This window comes from Molossus molossus, unplaced genomic scaffold, assembly GCF_014108415.1.
Source record: "Molossus molossus isolate mMolMol1 unplaced genomic scaffold, mMolMol1.p scaffold_m16_p_1, whole genome shotgun sequence".
NCBI lineage: Eukaryota > Metazoa > Chordata > Mammalia > Chiroptera > Molossidae > Molossus > Molossus molossus.
Genome location: NW_023425344.1, coordinates 37029206 through 37056090, shown reverse-complemented (window position 1 = coordinate 37056090; position 26885 = coordinate 37029206). Strand labels below are relative to the sequence as shown.

The 26885-nt window shown below is 39.0% G+C and overlaps 2 protein-coding genes across 42 annotated transcripts in view; one reads left to right on the top strand and one right to left on the bottom strand.

The window, feature by feature from the left end:
- The window catches only part of FIP1L1 (factor interacting with PAPOLA and CPSF1), a 94029-nt gene extending 84666 nt beyond the window's left edge, over window positions 1-9363 (bottom strand). For 6 of the 12 annotated variants that reach the window (XM_036252268.1, XM_036252217.1, XM_036252260.1 and 3 more), the window contains exons 1-4: window positions 9078-9363; window positions 7728-7767; window positions 3020-3080; window positions 1831-1934 (exon numbers count right to left, since the gene is read on the bottom strand). In XM_036252268.1, coding sequence (XP_036108161.1) covers window positions 1831-1934; window positions 3020-3080; window positions 7728-7767; window positions 9078-9162 — 290 coding nt within the window. In that variant the 5' untranslated portion in view covers window positions 9163-9363. Of the gene's footprint in view, window positions 1-1830; window positions 1935-3019; window positions 3081-7727; window positions 7768-7866; window positions 7912-9077 lie in introns of all 12 variants that reach the window. The other 6 variants (XM_036252242.1, XM_036252199.1, XM_036252226.1 and 3 more) reach the window with 2 other exon arrangements.
- Window positions 9364-16668: 7305 nt separating this feature from the next.
- The window catches only part of SCFD2 (sec1 family domain containing 2), a 394530-nt gene continuing 384313 nt past the window's right edge, over window positions 16669-26885 (top strand). For 29 of the 30 annotated variants that reach the window (XR_004958623.1, XR_004958594.1, XR_004958593.1 and 26 more), the window contains exons 1-2: window positions 16691-17629; window positions 19694-19862. Coding sequence is in view for 8 of the 30 variants with exons in the window: in XM_036253349.1 (XP_036109242.1) it covers window positions 16792-17629; window positions 19694-19862 (1007 nt within the window). In the remaining 22 variants the exon portion in view is untranslated. Of the gene's footprint in view, window positions 17630-19693; window positions 19863-26885 lie in introns of all 30 variants that reach the window. The other variant, XM_036253354.1, reaches the window with a different exon arrangement.

The following is a 26885-nucleotide window of genomic DNA, read 5'->3' as shown; positions in this document are numbered from 1 at the left end:
GCTCCTATTCTAGCACTTACACTGCACTAAAAGTATTTGCTCAAATGTCTGTCTTCCTCACCACTTCTGATAAATAAGGACTATATTATTTTTATATCCCATCATCATTAGTAGAATGCCAAATAAACTATCTTTAGAAGTGCTTACTGAAAGAATGGATGAATTTCAAAGACATAGCTAAGAAACGATTTCTATATACAAGACAAATTATTCCTATCAGCTTTTCTTGCAACCTTATAGATAAAATGAACTCTGTAACAAAAGTATATTACCAAAAAATGCTATTTTGTACTTTCTAGTAGCTAATAATAAACCAATTTAGTATTGTTGCTTAAACATAATTTGCTCTTTAAATTTGCTTATGAAGTCCTAGCCAGGCTGGCTCTGCGGTTAGAGTGTCAGCCTGTGGACTGAAGGGTCTCAGGTTCGATTCCCCTTGAAGTACACATACCTCGATTGCAGGTTCGATCCCTAGCCCCAGTTGGGGTCACGTGGGAGGCAACCAATCAACATGTTTTCCTCTTTCTCTCTCCCCCTCCTATCTAAAAAAAAAAAGTCAAAGTAAAAATATCCTTGGGTGAGAATTAACAAAAAAAATATAATTAAATAAATATGTTTGAGAAGTGGACACAAAGTAAAAATTTAATCTTCTCACTTTCTTTCTGTTGTCAAGGAATGTATCTTGAGATATCAAGGTTAAATAAGCTTTACACCCCTCAGAAAGATCTGTAACTGATTTTGAAATGCATTAAAAATACATTAAAAAAATAAGATTGAGGATTCAATCCCTGGCCTGGGCGTGTATAGAGGGGAGGAAACTGATAAATGTTTCTCTCTCTCTTCCTCTCTCTAAAATCAATAAAAAACATGTCCAGCCAGTGTGGCTCAGTGGATTGAGCATCATCCCATGGACTGAGAGGTCCCAGTTCCATTCCCATTCCAGGTACATGCCCAGGTTGTGGGCCCAATCCCCAGTTGGGGGCATGTAGGAGGCAGCCAATCGATGTTCTCACATCGATGTTTCTCTATCTCTCCCTCTCCCTTCTTCTCTCTCTAAACTCAATAAAGAAAAAAAATTTTTTTAAATACTATGAGGAGCAAAAAATAATTTTGTTATTTTTTTATTGGAGAAAAAATTTAAAACTTAAACTCCAGTTTGAATACTAATAAAATCATAGAACAATACAGATGCAAACTGCAATTTAAGGTTTTTTAATTCTAACTAAAGAATTTGTTGTACTCAATTCATTTATTAAAACACTAACTTCAGGAATCAAAAATAGTGGTGCTTCCATGTAACTTTACTAATTATCTTTAAGAAAGGCGTATTTTCATGTTGAAATTCCCCTTCATCATGACCTATAATCAAAATATAACACTGTAGATTCAATTCCCGGTCAGGGCACATGCCCAGGTTGTGGGCCCGACCCTCAGTAGGGGGCATGCAGGAGGTGGTCAATCAATGTTCTCTCTCATTCATGTTTCTCTCTCTCCATCTCCCTTCCTCTGTCTCTAAAATGAATAAAGAAAAAACATTTTTAAAAAATAACATCGTATTAAATTTAAGTGTACAACATAATGACTTGATATATGTTTAAATTGCAAAATTTAGTAAACATACATCACACACATAGTTACAAATTTTTTTTCTTGTGATAAGAATTTTTAAGATCTATTCTCTTAGCAACTCATGTTGAAACTGTAACAAGAGTTCTTTCATATCATGGTAAGATGGAAAAATGTAAAAACAATGGAATCAACCACTAATGGTTTAATATAAGCACACTACCTTTGATTTAGTCACACAATTGTTACTTAAAAGTAACTTACCCATACTGTGGTGCTCCCGTTTTAATGTCTCCTATAGTGACATGAACATCATCCTCATCATCATCACTGTCACTATCACTGTCATCTTCAGTCTCAGTCACTTTCTATACCAACATAAAAAATTATAAAATACATTCAATAATCCATTTCAACATCTAAAATGAATGAAGAATAACCTTTATGCAATTAAGCTATAATTTTACAGAAAAAGTTACAAGCTCACAGAACTAATCTCGATTCATTTATAACTTCAATGTTTTACATGATAAAAAAGAATGCAAAAACCTTTTTTGACCATCATCTTTCTGTAAATAACACCTCATGTTTTTTCTACCATTTATAACTGCTCTTCTTGCAAAAAGGATCTAAGGTAATTTACTAAGATATAGAGAAGATAAAATTTTTAAAAGTATTTGAGAAATTCCTGGCAAAAATAATATAAAGTTAAGAGAAAAACAATTAACTAAGAGTCACAGTGTCATGGTTAAAAAGCACCAAATAGTTAAAAAAGCAGCTCACTCATTCCTGAAATTCATATACACCTTGAAGAGGCCCTGCATGCAAATAGTTGAGGGAATACTTTGTTTCTATGAGTAGAAGTAGGGCCAATTGCAAAGGTTTTGTTTTGACTTTTAAAAGGCTATTTTGTGCTTAGTCACATTTAAATTTAAAAAGTAGAAAACCCAGGCAAAATAATTTTGTATACAAATTCAAACTTGCAGAATAACAAACTTGCAGAATAACAACAGACATTTAGAATGCTGTAAATAGTCATAGGACCCATACTATGTTCACACACATCACTTTCAATAGGCATGAGGTCAAATACTATCACTTATACAAAAAAAAAAAAAAATTTGCTGAAAAACCTGACAATCAAATTTAGGATTCAAGACAAATGTTTGCTTTGAAAATTAGGGTATGATCTATTTAGAATATGATCTATGACCATTCAGTTCCTTGAAATAAACATCAGGCCTTTGCACATGCCCTATTAGATCTAAATTCTTCCCAATACTTTTCTTCCCTGTGCTTTTGATGGCGCTAGATGAGGTGATGTAAAAGAGAGTCAGATCAAGCAGGATATTGAAAGTCCTTATTAAATGTTGGCTTTATTCCTAAGTGAATGCAAAACTAATGGTAAAGATTTTAAACAGAGAAGTAACTACGTTTCAAAGCCTTATGTTACCGGTTTAGGTACGCCGTTCTCAGCAGTTTCATCCTCGGTCCCAGATGGAGGATTATTAGCACTACAAACAAAAATAAGTACACATGCCTAGTATTACTTTTGAGAAGTACAGGTAAGGTTTACTAGTATTTTTAGGCTATGTCTGATAGTTTCCTAAAATTGTCTCCACTAGATCCTAAGAAAATGGATGGTAAAAACTACCAATTTGTCTTACTCTGCTATTCCTCATGTATTGCATAAAACATGTACTCAACATTAGAAACAGAATGGAATTGCCTCCACAATTTGTTAATGATGTCAAATTTACAAATTGATGATAGGATATAATTTGAGGGGGGTTTTTTGGCTACATTTTTAAAATATGCATCACACTGAAACTTATCCTAAATCTTTACTGAACATCCACTATGTGCCAGGTATTACTGTGATCATCAAGGACAATATATGTTTCCTCTTTTCAGGTTTGTAATATGATCACACTAACTCTTTTAGTATTCAGCTAATATACATGCTTCTTCCTGGCTTTCTGTTACATCATTTTATTGTATGTATGTTCCTTACCGTATAAAAAATAAATTTTAAGATAAAAAAGTTTACCTTTATTTAAGACTACTTTCTAATTTGACACTAATGACAGTTGCACACTAATTCTGATGCATTAAAAAATTACTTTTTTAAGGTCAGTCAATACCTGAATTTGCCATTACAACAATACTGACAACAGTAAGACATTCTCATATGTCTTCTTCTCAAGTGTCTTATCTGAAGCATATGGTCATTACCAATCAAATAAAATTTCTAGTACTATAGTGTAATTGGTTTCTTATATTTTTAATAACTATAATTTTCACAGAATTAACAATTAACCTCATTTTATAGATAAAAAATGCAAGTACAAAGCAACTAGCAATTACTCAGTAGCATTTCTAAAAAAAAAAGTCCAGATGTTGATCTAGTTCAAAGATCTCATTAGATTTCTGCTATCTTCTAAACTTCACTTTGTCAAGCTGTTTCTATATAAATCAATTTAATCTCTGCCTTGGTATTTTATTTAAAAATCTCCAAATAAAGCAAAATGAAGGATAAAAACTGAGAGCTTATCTGTTATATTTTCACTGTTCTACTGCTTGACTCAAGAAAACAAGCCTGCAACTGTATTTCTTCAGTACATTTACTCCTGCTTAAATAAGCTTCTAAGTATCCAGAAAGTAGTTCAGCTTATTTATGTCACAAAACAGTATGGTTAGCCAAAACATGGATAGATAAAACATGAGAAAACTGGAGACAGTATAATGCAATGGTTAGAAGTACAGAGGTTTTAACAACGAACCAGTCACAAAGAAGCTGGGGAGAACTCTAAGAAAGGACTCAGCTCACTTAGGGCAATGCAATGATGTACTAAGCTGGATACTAGAACACAAGTTTGGTGCTCTCTTCCCCAATAAACTTTTAAAAGTTTTAATTCTCTATCACCATGAAAATGCTAAAAACATAAAATTATAAGCATTTTCTAGAAAAAAATCATAAGGATAGATTTTTTCCATAGGATGAAATAAATTTAATAACTCTCCAAATAAAATTTTATTAAGAAATATGAAAACATTTTTTTTTTATCCTCACCCGAGGACATTTTTCCATTTTTTGTTCAGGTAGAGTGGGAGGGAGAGAGGAACAGAGAGAGAGAGAAACATCGATGTGAAAGGAACACATCGAGTGGCTGCCACCCGCACAACTGACCAGGGCCGGGGACAAACTGCAACCGAGGTACGTGCCCTTAGCGGGAACCGAACCCGGGTCTCTCAGGACCGCAGGCCGACGCTCTAACCGCTGAGCCAAACCAGCCAGGGCTGAAAACATTTTTGACAGTGATGCTCTAAAAAGGCAAAAAGTGCCTCTCCAAAAAATTTAATCAAGCTGTGTATTGAAACTAAAATTTAAAAATATCCTATCACAAAATAAGCTTCAAGAATTGTAGTCAAAAATTAATATTAACAGAAATTAATGGAATAAAAATTAGCTCATAAAAAATGCATTTAGTTGTGAATCTCTAACTTGTTATCAATTCATTTCTTGACCAACTGAAAAACATGGCATGAAAAAATATTTAATTACTTTCCAAACTATAATCCAAATCCTCACTTTGTGGTTAAGATTAGCATTAGAGCCCTGGCCAGTTTGGCTCAGCGGTTAGAGCGTCAGCCTGCGGTCCGGAGAGACCCAGGTTCGGTTCCCGCTGAGGGCACGTGCCTCAGTTGCAGTTTGTCCCCGGCCCTGGTCGGTTGTGTGGGTGGCAGCCACTCAATGTGTCCCTTCATGTCGATGTTTCTCTCTCTCTCTCTGTTCCTCTCTCTCCCTCCCACTCTACCTGAACAGAAAATGGAAAAATGTCCTCGGGTGAGGATAAAAAAAAAAAAAAAAAAGATTAGCATTAGAGCCCTGGCTGATTTTGCTCAGTGGTTAGAGCATCAGCCTGCAGACCAAAGAGTCAAGGGTTTGATTCCAGTCAAGGGCAAGTCTGGTCCCTGGTCGAGGTCCTATGGGAGAAAATCAGTCGATGTATGTCTCTCACATGGATGTTTCTCCCTCCCTCCCTTTCTCCCTCCCTCCCTCCCACTCTATCTGAAGATAAATGAAAAAATATATCCTCGGTGAGGATTTTTTAAAAAAGATTAGCATTAGAAACTGGGTTGGATACATAAATGTAAAAACTAGACGATAGCCCTGGCTGGTTTGGTTCAGCGGTTAGAGCACTGGACCTCAGACCAAAGGGTTACAGGTTCGATTCCCAGTCAATGGCATATACCCTGGCCCCACTTAGGGCCCTGCGGGAGGCAACCAATAGATCCAATAGATGTCTCTCTCACATGGATGTTTCTTTCTCTTTCTCTCCCCCCACTCCCCTCCCTGCCTCCCACCCACTCTATATCTAAAAATCAATGGAAAAAATATCCTCAGGTGAAGGTTAAAAAAAAACCTAGATGATAAAATTTCAGAGAAGCTAGCAAGGAGTTTTTAAAAAAATGTCTTCCAATATAAGGGATAGTTTTAAGTGGAAAAGAAAAAATACTCTTAATTTTAGCATCCTCAAAGCTATTTCTATTTCTACTTCTCACCTCTTCCCTCCATTCATTTGTTTTTAAGTAACAGCTTAGATATATAATTCGTTATACCACACAATCCACTCATTTCAAATGTACAAGTAAATGGTTTTTAGTATGCTTACAGAATAGTGCAACAACAACTATCTAATTCCAGAACATTTCATCACCCCAAAAAGAAATCTTGTATGTCTTAGTCAATCCCCATTTTGCCCTGTACTCAGTCTGGGAAAACATGAACTACTTGGTGTCTATATGGATTTACCTATTCTGTACATTTAATATAAACAGAATTATACAATTTGTAGTCCTTTGTGACTGGCTTCTTTCACTTAGCATAATGTTTTCAAGGTTTACCCATGTTATAACATACAAACATTTCATTTCTTTTTATTGCCAAATAGTATTACACTGTATAAATATATCACATTTTATCTATCCATTCATTATTTCATAGACATGGATTATTTCCATTTTATGGGTATTATGAATAATGCTATGAACACTCATGTACAGCAGGTGCTCAAATAATATCCTTTCATTCAACGTCATTTTGTTATAGCATAGACGAGATACCTAGAAACATAATTTTGTTTATATCAATCAGCCTATGGCAGAATTGGTCTCGTTAAAGGTAGTTTTACTTCAATTCTCAAAACCTATCAATTAACTTTCTGTACAAGCTTTTGCATGGATGTATGTTTTCATTGCTCTTAAGATACAGAACTAGAATTGGTATTCCTAGATTATCTGGCGACTCTTATGTTGAATCTTTTAAGAAACTGCCAGACTGTTTTCCAAAATAGCTGCATCATTTTACAATCCCATCATCAGGGTATGAGGGTTTCAATTTCTCCATATCCTCATCAACACCTGTTGCGGTCTTTTTTATTACAGTTATCCAAGTGACTGTGAAGTACTATTTCTTCCATTTATTAAAACCAAACAGTCTCTAAAAGTTGTTTGTTTGTGTGTGTTTTTTTTTAACTACTTCCTTCCTCATTATAGAACACTAAGGCCTCTGGTCAGAGTAAAGTCAGCATATTCATTAACTTATGTGTGTGAGTTGTTTTGAAATTTAGAATTGAGTTTCTGGCTCCTGGTACAAGTTATATAAACAATACTCATTCTTTTCTGGTAATCTAAAAAAGGGAACTAATCTTAAAACAAATTCATTAATTCTACTTTGCATTTAAATAAATACAAAATGCTTAAATTATAACCAATGTGCATTATACCATCATAAATATTAATTGTGAAGGCAGTAATTTAAGATTTAAAAAAAATTTTTAAGTTAAAACTCTTTTCTTAGTAGTCTAATGATTATACTGTATACTCCATTTAAAAGTAAAATGTTACTTAGCACTGAAAAGCATTTAAACCCTTACTTCAAAATCTTTGTTCCCATAAGCTCCTAGCAAATAAACAGACTGGTCTAAGATTCGGTCCTGAAAAAGGAATAAACTCCCAAAGATTCAATGTCTTCCAACCTTTTATCAAAATGTAATCAAACCAACGATTATAATGGAATAAAATAATATTGATAATTTGCTGATGGAACCACTGTATCACACGATCTGTGATAAGTATCAACAAGAAATTTCACTAACCTGGTATTTTCTTCTTCTGGCCTTTCAACTTCATTTTCATCTACCAAAAAAAATACATAAATAAATAAATAAAATTAACAAACTACTCTTAAAGAAACCAGTAGTATGAAAATCTGAAGTGATCATCACAAGCACTAACCTAGGTCCTTTGCCAAATCACTGTGCACATGCACGTCCCATGGGCCTATAAGCACATCCAAAGTTAGATCACCTTATAATGACTTAACAAGATATGTCTTTTATGAAAAATACAAAAAAAAAAAAAAAATCAGACTGTACTTCCATAATAATAAACTTAAGAGGTATTAAGGGCTTCTGGATCTTTGTAAAAGAAACCCTACACATTTACATTTCAGAGTATTACCAATACTAAATCTTGTCACAAGGGACAAATGCTTTTATTTTACAAGTTGAGCAAAATCAAAGTTTGTCAGTCATATCATCAAGGAGCTAGCTACATGGTACCCAAATATACACTTTTACTATAATATTCTAAAGCCAATCAAGAATATACATTTCTGGCAAGGAACAAATATTAATTTTCAAATCTAATGTCTGTAACAAATAAGAAGGGGCTGTGACTTACTGAAAGTTAAAAACCAAATGGCTGAACAAGTCCCTCTTGAAACAGAAGTACAAGATGCATTAAATTTATTTCAAGAAAAATAAATACATAAGATGATACTGAAAACGATAAGCCTAAGGGGCACTTCTATGATGTGGGTTAAAGAGCAGTCTCTTAAATAAGAAAAACTTCACCTTAATACATACAGGAGACATTCGGGGTTTTCTTTATGGGCCATAATGTATTCCATCTCTTTCTTTCTCTCTCTTAATTAATTATTTTTAAAGCACGACTTTCAGACAAGGAGGTACCCTTGCAGGTGCATTCCATACAAACTGACCATCAAGAAACAAGACGTTAGTGTTACAACATCAACTTTATTTAGCTATTACAGAATGACTGTTGCTTAAAGAAAGGGACAGGAAGGACATCCTACAGTCAAGGGGCTGGAAGAGACACCAGCACTGCTCAGAATCGATATAAAAAAAAACAAGAATAAAAAGTGCAGAGGCGAGGCGGCCAGAAGCCCGGCCCCGCGCCCCAGACTCCGGCCCGACCCTGCAGCCTCGGGGTGCGTGCGCGTTTGGGGGTGTGGGCTGGGCGAGAGGAGGCCGAGGCAGGCGGGGAAACGCGCACACCGCGCTCGGCCTGACTTAGGCCGAAGCAGGTTCAGTGCGAGAGGGCCCAGGCGGGGCCGCGAGGGGCCAGTGAGGACGACCGTTTGCGCGCCGGGACGGGGGCCTGAGAGAATCCGGGAGAAAGAGAAAGGACAGGAAGTTCCGTACCGCCATAGAGCCACTCTTCCTCCTCATCCCCTCCGGTCCCGCCGCTCAGCTCCGACACTAGGCGCTCAACCTCGCCGGCCGACATGGCCGCCCCGAGCACAACTTAAAGGCAGCGGTCAACAGCCCCCTCCAACCCCTTCCCCAGCCTCGCTGCCCGAGGATGTGAGAGAGGCGCGAACCCGCCAGCGAGCGAACGAAGAAAGCGCGAGACTCAAATCCACTGCACGGGACCGCGGCCGCCTAAGCGGCAAAGAAGACTCCAGCCTCGGGTGGCTTGCACATGCGCAGCAGCAGCCAAGCGGCGCAGCGTCTGTAGGTGGCTTCGCTTCCGCGGCGGAAGCCACCTGGGCCTAATTGCGCGTGCGCACAGTAGTTAGCCCCACCCCTATGGAATCCCACTTTGCCTTTTTAGCTCTGATTTCTCACATGGCTTCCTGTGTAAACTAGGGTCCCCCTCCCCCAACCATTCCTGTAATAACCCTTATTGCTTTGCCTGCGAGTATTCCATTGTTCCCTTCTGCCCTTGATGCTTTTCTCTTCTCTACTTTTTTTTTTTTAAATCAACCCGAAATGCCTTATTTTAGTAATTACCCATCAGTCCTCTGTTTCTTATTAAATAAGAAATCAATTCTTGGCTAGTTTCTTGAAAAATTAATTTAACAACAAACAAAAGCAAAACTCATATATGAATAATGCAGTCACCATATTAAAACAAAGCACTGCAGTTAAGATCAAAGCCCCCTTCATATACTGCTACCATTTCCAAAGGTAGCTCTTGTTTGTTTGTCGAGAATTATTCTGAAATTTTCCACACATTGACTTCACATGAATTGTATTGTTTCAGTGGGAGAACCTGAGGTTAATGAGTCTTAAAGGGTACAGTGCAGTATGTATCTGTGTATTGCTTTTTTTTAAATTTATTTTTGTTACAAATGTTTCTCCTTTTTACCCCATTGACACCCTCTTCTCATTCCCGCCCCCCACCCCCAACATTGTTGTCTATGTCCATTGGTTATACTTGTATGAGTAAGTTCTTTGGTTTATCTCTTCCCTCCCGGCCTCCTCCCCTGCCCACCCCCCCCCCCAGGTTTGTCAGTCTGAACCCTACTTTATGTCTCTGGGTCTATTTTGTTCATCAGCTTATTTTGTTCATTATATTCCACAAAAAAGTGAGACCATGTGGTATTTGTCTTTCTCTGATTGGCTTATTTCACCTAGCATAATACTCTCCAGGTCCCTCCATGTTGTCTCAAAAGATAAGAGATCTTTCTTACAGCTGCATAGTATTCCATTTTGTACATGTACCACAGCTGTTTTATCTATTTGTCTATTGATGGACCCTTGGGCTGTTTCCAGATCTTAGCAACTGTAAATAGTTCTGCTATGAACATAGGGGTGCTTATATTCTTTCTGATTGGTGTTTCAGGCTTAGGATATATTCCAAGAAGGGGGATCACTGGGTTAAATGGCAGTTCAATTTTTACTTTTTTGAGGAAACACCATAGTGTCTGCACCAGTCTGCATTTCCACCAGCAATGTACTAGAGTCCCCTTTTCTCCACACCCTTGTCAGCATTTGTTGTTTGATGATTTGTTGATGGCAGCTACTTTGGCAAGTGTGAAGTGATACCTCATAGTAGTTTTAATTTGCATCTCTCGCCCTGGCCGGTTTGGCTCAGCGGTTAGAGCGTCGGCCTGCGGTCCGGAGAGACCTGGGTTCAGTTCCCGCTAAGGGCATGTACCTCGGTTGCAGTTTGTCCCCGGCCCTGGTTGGTCATGCAGGTGGCAGCCACTCGATGTGTTCCTTTCACATCGATGTTTCTCTCTCTCTCTCTCCCTCCTGCTCTATCTGAACAAAGAATGAAAAAGTGTCCTTGAGTGAGGATAATAAAAAAAAAAAAAAAAAGTTAATTTGCATCTCTCTAATGTTTAGTGATGTTGAGCATTTTTTTCATAGGTCTCTTGGCCATTTGTATGTCCTGTTTGGAGAGGTATCTATTTAGGTCCTCTGCCCATTTTTTAATTGGATTCTTTGTCTTCTTTTTGTTGAGTTGTATGAGTACTCTATGTATTTTGGATATTAACCCCTTATCTGATGTATCATTGGCATTTATGATGTCACATATAGTGGGTTCCCTTTCCATTTTGATGTTTGTTTCTTTTGTTTGTTTGTTTTTTTAATCCTCACTTGAGGACTTTTTTTTTTTTTTTTGCATTTACCTTCAGATAGAGTGGGAGGAAAAGAGGGAAGGAAGAGAGAGAGAGGAAAACATCAATTTAAGAAAGACACATCAACCCACACGACCCCAAATGAGGCCAGGGACAAACTGCAACCGAGGTACGTGCCCTTTGCGGAAACCAAACCCAGGACTCTTTGCTCTAACCACTGAGCAACCGGTGAGGACAATGTTTGTTTCTTTTGCGGTGCAGAAGTGCTTTAGTTTGATGTAGTCCGATGTATTATTTTTTTCCTTTGTTTCTCTTGCCTTAGGCATTGTATCAGTGAAAATTCTGCTGTGTGTGATGTCCGACATTTTGTTGCCTACATTTTCTTCTAGGATTTTTATGGATTCACAAGTAGCTTTAAGTCTTTTGTCCATTTTGAGTTTATTCTTGTGTATGGTGTAAGTTGGTGATCTAGTTTCATTTTTTTGCTTGTAGCTGTCCAGTTTTCCCAACACCATTTATTAAAGAGGCTGTCTTTTTTTTTTTTTTTAATCCTCTCCCGAGGACACTTTTGCATTTATCTTCAGATAGAGTGGGAGGGAGAGAGAGGGGAAGAGAGAGAAACATTGACATGAGAGAGACACATCGAGTGGCTGCCACCCGCACGACCCCAACCGAGGCCAAGAACAAATTGCAACCGTGGTACGTGCCCTTAGAGGAAACTGTACCCGGGACTCTCTGGTCCGCAGGCCAACAGACGCTCTAACTGCTAAGCCACTTTTGAACACTTTTATCTGCTATTCTCATTCTCCCTTACCTGTTTAGTAAATTCCCTGCATCTTTCTGAACTCTGTTGAGATATAATCAACTTTGTGAAATTTTTCCTAAATTCCACTTTATATCCTCCCATTTTCTAATTTATTCAGTAAATATTAATGTTGGGTCTACCAAATGTCAGGAACTCTTCTAGACTAGGTAGATTTAGCAATGAGGGAAAAAAATCCTCCTCTCTGAAGCTTTTATTCTAATGAGGAGACAGCCAATAAACCTAAGTGTATATGTCAAGTGGTGATAAGGATTATCTTGTGCTTTACTGACAGTAATGGAATGAAGGTTTTCATTCTACTTGGGAGTATCATAAGACAGTCACTTATAGTTCTGTGTATTTATCATTCCATGAGCACATAATGAACTTTTTTGGTTTCATAGAACAATTGCCTTTTGCTAAGGAGCCTCTTTTTCCTTCCAGCTGCCTGAAGTGAGCTTGTCTTTCAAGGCATTAGTTAAACTGAAGAATTACTGAATAATAATTGATGCATCAGAATTGCCTTCATGGAGGTAGCATTTGAGCTGAGCTTTGAAAGAAAGATTTCCAAGCAGAGAAGCCCATAAATCACTAATAGCCATCTTAAAAGTCCTCTTCCTGCTTGCTTTCAAATTGAGTTCCTTGTCTGGATAAGCTCCCTTAGTTAACCGTGTCATTATCTCCCTACTCATACAGGGGACATTTCAAAGATAGGTAGCTTGAAGATATTGTGTAAAATTATGCCTTATCAAACTACAGTACTCCATATATTCTGATTATATTTGTTTTCCATTTTATTATGTTGGTGTGATCTGTTGGTTTTTTGGGGAAACAACAACAAATGATCAGTTTAATATAACTCTGAGAAATACTGAAAGGAAATGCTTAGTATAGGATTAAAATGATGACATGAGTACAAGAGTTAAACATCAAATAAAATTGCTTGGCTCAGTTCTAGTAGTTAGCAAGTACTCTTAAATGTGTTTTGAATGACTATGTCATTTAGGCCCAACTGTGCTGTTTGCTGCCAACTTTAAATATGTTGCTTAAATCTCAAGTTCTTAAGTTTCCTCATCAGTAAATCAATATATTGAAATAAAATTTTACACCCATTTCTTGGGAGGATAACAAAACTAAAATGAAGTTTCAAATGTCAAAGCATTTGACAAGTTACTGGCAAGCAGGTGGTGGATCACTTTTGGCCTTTGGCCTTTCGACGACCTGTACACTGCACACATGCAGAGGTTTTCTTTCTCTCTAGATACTTCCATGAGCAATTATGCCCCAATTATCTATCTTTCTCTATATTCTTACATATTTTAACACTAAATTTTATATTGCTAGTTGTTTTTGGAAATTTGTATTATCTCCTGTTACATCTCCACTGTTATATAAACTGCACACTCTTTAAGGGTGAGAACAACTTTTTTTCTGTAGTCAGCAGATCCTGCCTTACAATGACAACCACATGGAAAGTGCTTAGTAATTCCTTAAGTTGATCATACATATGGAGGACATATAAATGAGGTAAAGGGATATATGCTTGATTTTATGAAGAATGGGAAATAATTGCTGACTATTTTTTAGTAAAATACAAATCACATTTAAATAAGGTAAATCTGATTATCTTAAGCATGTAATTTTAGCAGGAATTGATTTGACTGCCATAACATCTGAAAGCAAGAAATGGAAGGAAGAAAATTCTGACACATATAACATGGATGAATCTTAAAGTTAGTAGGCTAAGTGATATAAGCCAGTCACAGAAAGAAAAATATTGTATGATTCCATTTACCTGAGGAGTATACAGTAGTCACTTCACAGAATCACAAAATAGGATGATGGTTGCCTAGGGCAGAGGAAGGGGAAATGGGGAACTGTTTAATAAATAGACTGTATAGAGTTTCAATTTCTTTTTTTTTAATCCTCACCCAAGGACATTTTTCTTTGTTGTTGTTGTTGTTGTTGTTGTTGTTGTTCAGATAGAAGGGGAGGGAGAGAGAGAGAGAGAAACATCGACGTGAAAGGGACACATCGAGTGGCCGCCACCTGTATGACCCAACCAGGGCAGGGGACAAGCTGCAACCGAGGTACGTGCCCTTAGCAGGAACCGAACCCGTGTCTCTCTGGACCACAGGCCGACGCTCTACCGCTGAGCCAAACCGGCCAGGGCTAGAGTTTCAATTTCTTAAGATAAAAGCTCTTATTGGCACAGCAGCGTGAAAATACTTAACACTACCAAATGAACTGTACACTTAGAAATGTTTAAGATGGTAAATTTTGTTATGTATATTTTTTTACAATTAAAAAAAATCAGAGAAATAGACAAAAATATGTCCCAACTTAACTCAGTAAGTACATTTATCCCCCAAACTGCTTCTCTTTTGATTTTCCAAAACTCAGTGACTGCCACTTAGGTGGGCATTCATCAGAAATATTCCCTGTGCTTCATTCTCTGTCAATCCAGTCACCAGGCTCTTTGGCCCTGTCTCTTTAACATCTCTTTAGACACCAGTGTATATCACCTTTACTGGTTCCTTATTTATTCTGGCCTGAGTGGTTGCTGTTACTATTTCCTAACTCTTCCCCCAGCTCAAATTATTGTTGATATATTTGTAGAATTTTTTTCTAAACTCCAGATGTGAACAAATTATTTCCACTCCTAAAAATACTTGAATAGTTTCTCCTTGGCTGCTACTATTTAGAATAAAAATTAAGACTCACCCTGATCTATTCCTTCTTTTCTAGTTCCTAGCTCCTATTTCTTCTTGACCCTCTCTTTATACAATACATTTTAGCTATACTAAACTATTTGTAGTTCCAAAGAACATCTTGTATGGTTTCATGACTCAATTTGTTCATGTTGCACTTTCTGCCCACACTGCCAGGAATGCTCCTCCCAATCCTGTCCACCTGGTGAACACCTGGTTTTCTTTGAAGGCAACTCTAAATTCATTTTCTATATGAAACTTCTGACCACTTCCCTTTTTACTTCACCCAGTCAGAATTTATTTCACCCCTGTGTAATTCTTACACATTAAAAAAAGTCATCACCTCTGTAACATTTTATTGCACTTGCTTGCTTTACATGTACGGGTTCTTTCAATTTAGATTCTTTTGAAGGCGAGGCTGTGGTTTATTTCTTTTTATAGCCTCAGTGTCCAACACAGTGTCTGGAATACTGTACAAGTCCATTGAAAGTTGGTTGACTATTGCCCAGCTGGTGTGGCTCAGTTGGTTGAGCTACTTCCCATGTACCAAGAGGTTGCTGGTTTTTATTTTCAATCAGGGCACATGCCTGGGTTTCAGGCTCTATTCCTAATAGGAGGTGTGCAAGGAGGCAGCTGATAGATGATGTTTCTCTCATCAAAGTTTCTATCTTTCTCTCTCTTCCTCTCTCTCTCTCCAAAAATCAATAAAACTATTTTTTAAAAGTTTGTTGACTATATTAGTTTATGGATATGACTTGAACATTATTCAACAACCATTTAGAACACCTGTTATATTCTAGCACTGGGGATACCAGGACTACAGCGTATAATCTTGCAGAACTGGTATGTTAAAGACTCACCCCATGATATCAACGGAATGTTTGGCTGGAGGGGGGCGGCTAAGGAGGAGGACAGGGTGATTATAGTAGTGGTGGTGACTTAGGAACATCCTCATGTCGAAGGTATATTATAATAATTATATTTGTTAGGAATTTTCCATGTGTAAGTTCTTTGTAGATAAGGGAATGTATTTTACTAACCTTTGTATCGTTGGAATCAAGTACAGTGATTATACTTCAATTAATAAATACTAATTGAATGAATTGAACTCATGAAAGATTCTGGGCTCAATATGTTGACTTCATTGTGTAAGTATATAATGTTCCAAGCTGGGAATAACTGGAGAGAAACTGAGAAATCATGAAAGATTTCAGTGCCATTTTAAGGAGTCTGGCTGTATTTTGTAGGCAACTGAGCAAGGAGAGGCTTTTAAGCAGGAAAATGGTAGGACCAGTTTAGCTTATTAAGAAAGAAGTTGAATTTTAGGGAGAAGAGATAGAAAGCTGGTAAATTATGGGGGCTCACTGCAATTGTCCAGGGCAGTGATGATGGTGAGTTAAGGTAGTGACAACAAGGTTGAGGAAAAGGGGCTTGATTCTAAGATTTTTGAAGGAGACTAAGATTTAGTGACAATGCAATGAGGGAGGAAAGATGGAGAACGTGAAAACGAGATCATTGGGTTGGTTATGAGGTCTGTGTGCAACAATGTATTGACAACATCTATAGACTACAAAACATTACAGTTGGTTGTTTTAGTTTAGGCTGCTCTGAGTTTAGATGGAGAAAGTGGCTGTACTTTTAAATAGATGTGCTCATATCTAAGGAAGTGTCAACGTTTAGATTCTCAGTGAAAGGTAAACTGAACAGACAGGGAGAGAACAAGAACATAGTTCAGCTAGTCCTAATCAGCTGCTTCTGATCGCTGAACTTTCCAGGAACCCCATCGCCCCAGCCCCGCCCACCTCCTCCCTGCGCGCCTCCTCCCAGGCCCCAGCATTTTTCCGGGAGCGGATCTCCGGGCAAGCCAATCACGCTCCGTCACGTCATCACCGTGCGCAGCCACTGGACAAGTAAGACGCGGCACCGCGTGCACAGTGTTGACTGTCAAAGTCTGAGAGAGCCCAATTCCCGGAAGCTGTGAATTCTGAGAAAAGTTCTTGCCCTTGAGTGCCCGAGTCTGCGAATCCCCAACTATGAGCGCCCCGGGCGTACAGTCCTTTACCAAGCAGGGCTGGGACCAGGTGCTGGCCAAAGTGAAACGGGCTCTGGTCTACATGGACGCCGCCTGCGCCGAGAGCCTGCACTGGGGCTGCGGCTCCACCCGGCTCCTGGAGGCGGTGGGGGGTCCTGCGTGTCACCTGCGGGAGTTCGAGCCCGCAGCAGTTGGTGGCGGAGCTGAGCAACCCAAAGCGGTGTTTGTGCTGAGCTGCCTACTGAAAGGCCGAACCGTGGAGACTCTACGGAACATCATCTGCCGCAGCCACTTCCAGTACTGTGTGGTGGTCACGGCGGTGGACCACGCTGTCCACCTCACGGCTAATCATGTGCCCGCGGCGGCAGCGGCTGAGCTGGAAGGGCAGCAGCCGGTGTTCGAGCAACTGGAGGAGAAGCTGTGTGAGTGGATGGGCAACATGAACTACACCGCCAAGGTGCTGCACATCCCCTTGTTGCTAGCCCCTGCTGCTCCTCACCTTGCCTTGACTCCAGCATTTGCTTCCCTTTTTCCACTGCTACCTCAGGACGTGCATCTTCTTAATAGTGCCCGACCAGACAAGAGGAGGCTGGGGAGCCTGGCTGAGGTGGATGCCAATGCCTTGTCCCCTGAGCTGTTATTGCAGATCAGGTGCTTGGTGTCAGGCCTCAGTTCTCTGTGCGAGCATTTAGGAGTACGGGAGGAGTGTTTTGCTGTAGGTTCCTTCAGTCGGATCATTGCTGCAGATCTGGCTAATTATGTCCCTGCCAAGAACAGAAGGAAGACTTCTGCAGGCAGGGCCTCAGTGGTCTTTGTGGACAGAACTCTGGATCTCACAGGTAAATGGGATTGTTGTGCAGGTCTTCATAACCACTCTCCAAGGTTCTGGGACTTTCATTGATTCAGCATACAGTTTATTGACTTCCTACTGTATGTCAGGTTGAGGATACAAAAATGAACTAGATGGACATAGTCTCTGATCTCACAGAGTTTATAGTCTAGACAGAGATACAGACAAGCAAATTAGCATTTGCAACCAATTTGTTAAATGCTACAATGAGTAAATACATCTTCAATATGCCCTGCTTTATTAAACAACAACAACAACAACTATATCTAGACCAAGAGATTGTAGAAATGTAATTATGCTGACACCAAGGAAAATTGTCCACCTGGGAGCCTTTTAGAAATGTGCAGATGCCAGTATTCACAACAGTTCTTCATAAAAGGGCTCTAATTTGTTGGAGAAGTGTTAACTCATGACCTAGTGGAAGGAAACTGTACACAAAACATGAAATTATCATAGAGAGTTTCTTCAAGTAAGCATTAATAATGTATCTCCATTCCAAGCTTAGTTTAAAGATATATTTCACTTAGAGAATTTTGACCCAGGGCTACTTATAGTCACTAGGCATTCATTCAGTAAGTATTTAATGAGGAGCTTGTAGTCTGAGATATGGGTAGACAACCATAAACCACAGACAACATAAATAATATATGGTTCCTTCCAGGCCTAATCAATGAATATTCTATGAGTGCAAGAAGTCATTTTTATTTAGCATGAAAAGTCACCATAGAAGCACTCATGCTGGTTCTGTCTTAAGTCACTTTTATGAGCCTGATTTTTTTAAAAATAAAAAGTATAGTTTTTGGAGTTATCATTCTCCTGAATTTGAATTCTTGCTTTGTAATTTACAAGTTGTATAATCTTGAGCAAGTTACTTAAACTGAATCTTCTGCTATGTAAGTGAGCATATTAATACTTATGTATTAAAGTTGTAAGAATTAGCCCTGGCCAGTTTGGCTCAGCGGTTAGAGCGTCGACCTGCGGTCCGGAGAGACCCGGGTTCGGTTCCCGCTAAGGGCACGTACTTCGGTTGCAGTTTGTCCCCGGCCCTGGTTGGTCGTGCGGGTGGCGGCCACTCGATGTGTCCCTTCATGTCGATGTTTCTCTCTCTCTCTCCTTTCCTCTCTCTCTCTCCCACTCTATCTGTACAAAAAAAAAAATGGAAAAATATCCTCGGGTGAGGATAAAAAAAAAAATTTAAAGTTGTAAGAATTAAATGGATAATAAATGTACATTATGGAGCTTAATACCTGGTACTCAATAAATGTTATTGTGATAAAGAATATGATGGTCATGATGATGATTTCTTGAATTTCTGGTCTGATCTTTTCCATCTACTTCTTCTGTCCAAATAATATGACATGGCAAAAAACAACAGAAAGATAGAGATAGAAATAGAGAGACATTAGGAAGCAAAATGTTAATTGATTCAAAGTGGGTGGGATCAAAACAAGTAAATGTGCCAAGTCCCACTAATTGTTGGAATGAGGTCTTTCAAGCAATAATGGCTTTTGGAAAGATAACTTAGTTTCATGTGAAAATTATTAAACTATATCATTGGTCTTGAATTTCAATTTGATTTCATTCATTAATTTGTTATTAAAACAGTTAATACATGTAAAGCACCAGGTACACAGAAAGCACTCTATAAAATACCTCTATCATTGCAAACGGTTACCATTCATTCATTTCTTTTCCCTTTATCCAACAAATATTTAGTGAGAACCTACTAGCTGCCAAGTTGCCTGCCAGATATGGTGGGTGTAGGGTGAACTGGCTAAACAGTTGCCATTATGAAGACACCAATCTAGCAGAGGGGAGATCTACTCTTTGTCAGGTCTGTAAGCCCTTCTGGATTTTACGATCTTCATCAGTAATTTTGGCGCCAAAATTTCAGGATAGTATCATCCTATGGCGCCATTTATCTGGCTGACTATATGCTGATAATTTATTTATTCATTCAATATTTATTGATACCTATCATATCATTAAAACAGTAATCCAGCTTCTTCTTCCTCCCATTTTGTGACTTCATATTTTCTGTGTGCTTCTACAGGAGCAGTTGGACATCATGGAGACAACTTGGTAGAGAAGATCATTTCAGTGCTTCCCCAGCTTCCTGGCCACACCAATGATGTGATGGTTAACATGGTAGAGCTCACTGCACTGCAGAATGAAGAGGAGAATCAGAATATGGTTGCCCCAGGCTGTCTCGCACAATCCAAGTAGGATATGTAGATTTTCACCCTCTCCATCCTTTTCTCTCTTCCATTATTTTTCTCTTAGAGTGTTCCGTAGAAAGAAAAACGATGAAGAGTTTGTCCGGGTGAAAAATTCATAGTAGTTAGCATTTAGGGAAAAAAAAAAAACAACATATATATTTATTTAAATTAATTAATTTTTTTTTGTTACAGATGTTTCTCCTTTTCCCCCCACTGATTCCCCCCTCCCCCACCCTCCCCAGCCTGTGCCCAGCTTTGTTGTCCATGTCCATTGTTTATGCATACCTGCATGTAAGTTCTGTGGTTTATCTCTCCCCCACGCCCTCTTCTGGATATTATCAGTCTGTACCCCACTTCCACGTCTCTGGGACTACCCAATTCCTCAGACTGTTATGTTCATTATATTCCATAAATAAGTGAGGTCATATGATACTTGTCTTTTCTGTTTGGCTTGTTTTGCTTAGGATAATACATTCCAGGTCCCTCCATGTGGCTCAAAGGATAAGAAATCTTTCTTTCTTACAGCTGCATAGTACTCCATTGTGTATATATGTACCACTGGTTTTTTATCCATTTGTCTACTGAAGGGCATTTGGGCTGTTACCAGGTCTTAGCTATTGTAAATACTGCTACTACGAGCATGGGGGTACATATATTCAATCTGATTGGTGTTTCAGGCTTCCTAGGGTATATTCCTAGAAGTGGGATCACTGGGTCAAATGGCAATTAAATTCTTAATTTTTTTTTTTTTTTTTATCCTCACCCGAGGATATTTTTCCATTTTTGTACAGATAGAGTGGAAGGGAGAGAGAGGAAGGGAGGGAGAGAAACATCGACGTGAAGGGACACATCGCGTGGCTGCCACCCGCACGACCAACCAGGGCCGGGGACAAACTGCAACCGAAGTACATGCCCTTAGCGGGAACCGAACCCGGGTCTCTCCAGACCGCAGGCCGACGCTCTAACCGCTGAGCCAAACTGGCCAGGGCAAATTCTTAATTTTTTGAGGTAACATCATATTGTTTTCCACAGTGGCTGCACCAGTCTGCATTCCCACCAACAGTATACTGAGTCCCCTTTTCTCCACACCCTCGTCAACACTAGTTGTTTGATGATTTGTTGATGATGGCCATTCTGACAGGTGTGAGGTGATACCTCATTGTTGTTTTGTTTTGTTTTTTTTTGTTTTGTTTTTTTAATCTTCACCCGAGGATATTTTTCCATTTTTTGTACAGATAGAGTGGGAGGGAGAGAGAGAGGAAGGGAGAGAGAGAGAGAAACATCGACGTGAAGGGACACATCGAGTGGCTGCCACCCGCACAACCAACCAAGGCCGGGGACAAACTGCAACCGAAGTACGTGCCCTTAGCGGGAACCGAACCCGGGTCTCTCCAGACCACAGGCCGACGCTCTAACCGCTGAGCCAAACTGGCCAGGGCAGTTGTTTTAATTTACATCTCTCTGATGATTAGTTTGGAGAGGTGTCTATTTAGTTCCTCTGCCCATTTCTTAATTGGGTTCTTTGTCTTCCTTTTATTGAGTTGTATGAGCACTCTATATATTTGGAAATTAACCACTTATATCTGAGGTATTGTTGGCAATTATGCTCTCCCATAAAGTGGGTTGCCTTTCCATTTGGGTGGTTGTTTCTTTTGCTATGCAGAAGCTTTTTAGTTTGATGTAGTCCCATGTGTTCATTTTCTCCCTTGTTTCTTTTGCCTTAGGTGATATGTCAGTGAAAATTCTGCTGTGTATGATGTCTGAAATTTTGTTGCCTACATTTTCTTCTAGGATTTTTATGGATTCATGAGTCATATTTAAGTCTTTTATCCATTTTGAGTTTATTCTTATGTATGGTGTAAGTTGATGGTCTAGTTTCATTTTTTTGCATGTAGCTGTCCAATTTTCCCAACACCATTTATTAAAGAGGCTGTCTTGACTCCACTGTATGCTCTTGCCCCCTTTGTCAGATATTATTGAGCATATTGTCCTGGGTCCATTTCTGGATTCTCTATTCTGTTCCATTGATCTATCTGCCTGTTTTTGTGCCAGTACCAGGCTGTTTTGATTACGGTGGCTTTGTAGTATAACCTGAAATCTGGTAATGTGATCCCTCTAACTTTGTTCTTCTTTTTCAAGATTGGTGTGGCTATTCGGGGTCTGTTTTTGTTCCATATGAGCTTTTGAAGTATTTGTTCTAGTTCTGTGACGTATGTCGTTGGTATTTTGATGGGGATTGTACTGCATCTATAGATTGCTCTGGATAATATGGACATTTTAATGACGTTAATTCTTCCAATTCATGAACAAGGTATGTACTTATACTTTTTTATATCTTCCTCTATTTCTTTTTTCAATGACCTATAGTTTTCTGCGAATAGGTCCTTTATTTCTTTGGTTAAGTTTATTCCTAGGTATCTTAATTTTTTTGCTGCGATGGTAAATGGGAATGTATTTTTAGTTTCTTTCTCTGTGATATCATCATTGGTGCATAAGAATGCCATTGATTTCTTGACATTAATTTTGTATCCTGCTACTTTGCCAAATTCATTAAGTCTAGTAAACTTTTGATGGAGTCTTTGGGGTTTTCTACATATAGTATCATGTCATCTGCGAATACTGACAGTTTCACTTCCTCCTTTCCAATTTGAATCCCTTTTATTTTTTCTTTATGTCTAGTGCTGTGGCTAAGACTTCCAGTACTATGTTAAATAAGAGTAGTGAAAGTGGGCATCCTTGTCTTGTTCCTGTTCTTAAGGGAAATGCTTTTATCTTTTGCCTATTGGGTATGATGTTGGCTATAGGTCTTTCATATATGGCCTTTATTGTATTGAGATATGATCCCTCTATTTCCAGGTTGCTGAGCATTTTTATCAGAAATGGGTGCTAGATTTTGTTGAATGCTTTTTTAGCATCCAATGATATGATCATATGATTTTTGTCTTTCATTTTGTTTATGTGGTGTATCACATTTATTGATTTGTGAATATTGTACCAGACTTGCATCCCTGGGATGAATCCCACTTGGTCATGGTGAATAATTTTTTTTTTTTCTCACCCGAGGACATTTTTGCATTTTTTGTTCAGATAGAGTGGGAGGGAGAGAGAGGAAGAGAGAGAAAGAGAGAAACATCGACGTGAAAGGGACACATCGAGTGGCCGCCACCCGCCTGACTAACCAGGGTCAGGGACAAACTGCAACCGAGGTACATGGCCTTAGAGGGAACTGAACCCGGGTTTCTCTGGACCACAGGCTGATGCTCCAACCACTGAGCCAAACCGGCTAGGGTAAATTTTTTGATGTATTGCTGGATTCAATTTGCTAGTATTTTGTTCAGGATTTTGGCATCTATGTTCATCAGGGATATTGGCCTGTAGTTTTCTTTCTTTGTAGTGTCTTTTTCTGGTTTTGGAATTAGAATTATGCTGGCCTCATAAAACGCGTTTGGAAGTCTTCCTTCTTCTTGAATTTTTTGAAATAGTTTGAGGAGAATGGGTATTAGTTCTTTGAATGTTCGTTAAAATTCCCCCATGAAGCCATCCAGGCCTGGGCTTTTGTTTGCTGGGAGAGTCTTGATTACATCTTCAATTTCTTTTGTTGTTATTGGTCTGTTCAAGTTTTCTATCTTTTCCTGGTTCAGTTTTGGGAGACTATGTGTTTCTAGAAATTTGTCCATTTTGCTTAGATTGTCGAATTTGTTGCTGTATAATTGTTCATAATTTTTGTTAACAATAACTTGTATTTCTGTGGTGTCAGTTATTATTTCTCCTCTTTCATTTCTGATTTTGTGTATTTGGGTTCTCTCTCTGTTTCTTGGCAAGTCTAGCTAAGGGTTTATAAATCTTGTTTATCTTTTCAAAGAACCAGCTCTTTGTTTCATTAATCTTTTGAATTTTTTTTTGGTCTCTATGTCATTTATTTCTGCTTTGATCTTTACTATTTCCTTCATTCTACTTGCTCTGGGTTTTCTTTTTGTTTGTTTTCTAGTTCTTTAAGTTGTGAGGTTAGGTAGCCTATTAGAGATTTTTCTTGTTTCTTGAAGTAGGCCTGTACCCTCTCAAAACTGCTTTCACTGCATCCCATAGATTTTGTATTGTTGTGTGTTCATTTTCATTTGGTTTCCAGGAAGTTTTTCATTTCTTGATCTCCATGGTAACCCATTCATTGTTCAATAACATGCTATTTAGCCTCCATGTTTTCAAATGTCTTTGCTTGATCTTATTGCAATTTATTTCTACTTTCATGCCATTGTGATCTGAGAAGATGCTAGATAGGATTTCAGTCTTCTTGAACTTGTAGAGACTTAGTTTGTGCCCTAACATGTGGTCTATCTTTGAGAATGTCCCATATGCACTTGAGAAGAATGTGAATTCTGCAGTTTTGGGGTGTAATTCTCTGTAGATATTTATGAAATTCATTTGGTCTAGCGCTTCATTTAGAGTCTGTGTTTCCTTGTTAATTTTTTGTCTAGATAATCTATCCAGTGATGTGAACGGGGTGTTGAAGTCCTCTGCTATGATTGTATTGCTGTCCATTTGTCCTTTAAAATCCTCCAGAAGATTTCTAACTTATGTTGGTGCTCCTATATTGGGTGCATGTATGTTTACCATGGTTATATCTTCCTGTTGGATAGATCTTTTCGATATTATGTAGTGGCCTTCTTGTGTCTAGTTATGGTCTTCATTTTGAAATCTACTTTGTCAGATTTGCGTATTGCTACCCCAGCTTTTTTTCCTTTTCATTTGCCTGAAAGATTTTTTTCCATCCCTTCACTTTCAATCTATGTGAGTCTTTTGTTGTGAGGTGGGTTTCTTGTAAACAACATATATGTGAGTCACACTTTCTTATCCAGTCAGCTACTCTTGTCTTTTTATCAGAGCATTCAAACCATTCACGTTTAAGGTGATAATTGATATGTACTTATTTATTGCCATTTTTGTTTAGTGTGGTTCTATTTTTCTTCCTATGTCTTGTAATAATTACAGCAGTCCTTTTAGCATATCTTGCAGTGCTGGTTTGGTGTTAATATATTCTCGCCCTGGCCGGTTTGGCTCAGCGGTTAGAGCGTCGACCTGCAGTCCGGAGAGACCGGGTTCGGTCCCCGCTAAGGGCACGTACGTCGGTTGCAGTTTGTCCCCGGCCCTGGTTGGGTCGTGTGGGTGGCAACCACTCGATGTGTCGCTTTCACGTCGATGTTTCTCTCTCTCTCTCTTCCTCCCACTCTATCTGAACATAATATTGAAAAAAATGTCCTCAGGTGAGGATTAATATATTCTCTTAGCCTTCTTTTTTTATTAATGGAAATCTCTTTATTTGACCTTCTATTTTGTTTATTTATTTTTTTTTTAATTTTATTTTTTTATCCTCACCCGAGGACATTTTTCCATTTTTTTGTTCAGGTAGAGTGGGAGGGAGAGAGAGGAACAGAGAGAGAGAGAGAAACATCGACATGATAGGGACACATCAAGTGGCTGCCACCCACATGACCGACCAGGGCCGGGGACAAACTGCAACCGAGATACGTGCCCTTAGCGGGAACCGAACCCGGGTCTCTCTGGATCGCAGGCCGACACTCTAACCGCTGAGCCAAACCGGCCAGGGCTGACCTTCTAGTTTGAATGATAGCCTTGCTGGGTAGAGTAGTCTTGGATTCAGATCCTTATTTTTCATGACCTTGATTACTTCATACCATTCCCTTCTGACCTGTAGTGTTTCTGTTGAGAAGTCAGCTGAGAGCCTAATGAGGTTTTCTTTGTAGGTAACCTGTTGCTTATCTCTTGCTGCCTTTAGGATTCTCTCTTTATCTTTAATTATTGGCATTTAATTAGTATGTGTCTTGGTGTGGGCCAGTATGTGTTCTTCATATTTGGGGCTCTCTGTTCTTCTTGAACTTGAATGACTTCTTCCTTCACCAAGTTAGGAAAGTTTTCTGCCACTATTTCTTCAAATATATTCTCTAACCCTTGCCCATTTTCTTCCTCTTCGGGGACTCCTTTAATGTGAATGTTATTACGTTTCCAGTTGTCCCACAGTTCTCTTAAGCTAAATTTCTGTTTTTTTTTTTATTGTTTTTTTCCTTTTGGTTTCTGATTGGTTGATTTTTTTCTACCCTGTCTTCTAATTCACTGATTCGGTTCTCAGCTTCCTCTACTCTGCTGGTAGTCCTTCCAATGTGTTCTTCATTTCTGCTATGTCATTCTTCATTTCCACTTGGTTGGTTTTCAATGTTTCTATATCTTTACTCATGGTGCTGATGTCCTTACTCATGCTGTTGAGCTTCCTCAAGATCATGGTTCCTGAACTCTTCCTCTTATAATTTGCTAACTGCATTTCATTGATCTCATCTTCGATAGAGTTCTCTTGTTTATTCATTTGGGATTTGTTTCTTTGTTTTACCATTTTGGCTATCTTAGTGGGTTTTGGAGCCTGCCAAATTTTTCCTGTGGGTGTTGATGTTCTGCTGATTGTGGCTCCCTCTACTGGGTTTGGATGGGCTTGGGTGTGCCCACGTTAAACACCACTGTCAAGTCTTACTTTCCTGGGTAGATTTGCAAACCCAGGAAATGTTCAGTTATCCTCTGGCTTTTTCCTGGAGGCTAGTAGTCTCAGTTACTTAGGGCCTTGGAATATAGTCCCAGTGTTCTGCATAAGAGGATTTCCAGAGGTTGGGATAGATGCTGGTTATTAGTGAGCCTCAATTTGCATTTTTTTTGCCTCCCCTGGGAAAGACTGAATCTTCGAGGGGAGGCGCGGATGCTTTTCCCCACAGCTCGGGGAAGGAGCACATTGGCCACCATCCTTTGTGGCCGCAACTCAGCAAAAACTCTGAATGCCCTCCAAATCCCAGGGGTCCCTACAGAGTTCCAGCCCAGTCTGCCCTCCCTCTGCCTTAGCCCCCAGGTGAGTGGCTGTGGCTGTTTTAGCGCTCTGTCCCTGCTCTCTGCGTTGTTGAGCGGGCTTAGTCTTTATTCCCCAAGGGCACTGCTCACAGCTAAGACTGATGCTGTCCTTGGGCTCTCAGCTCG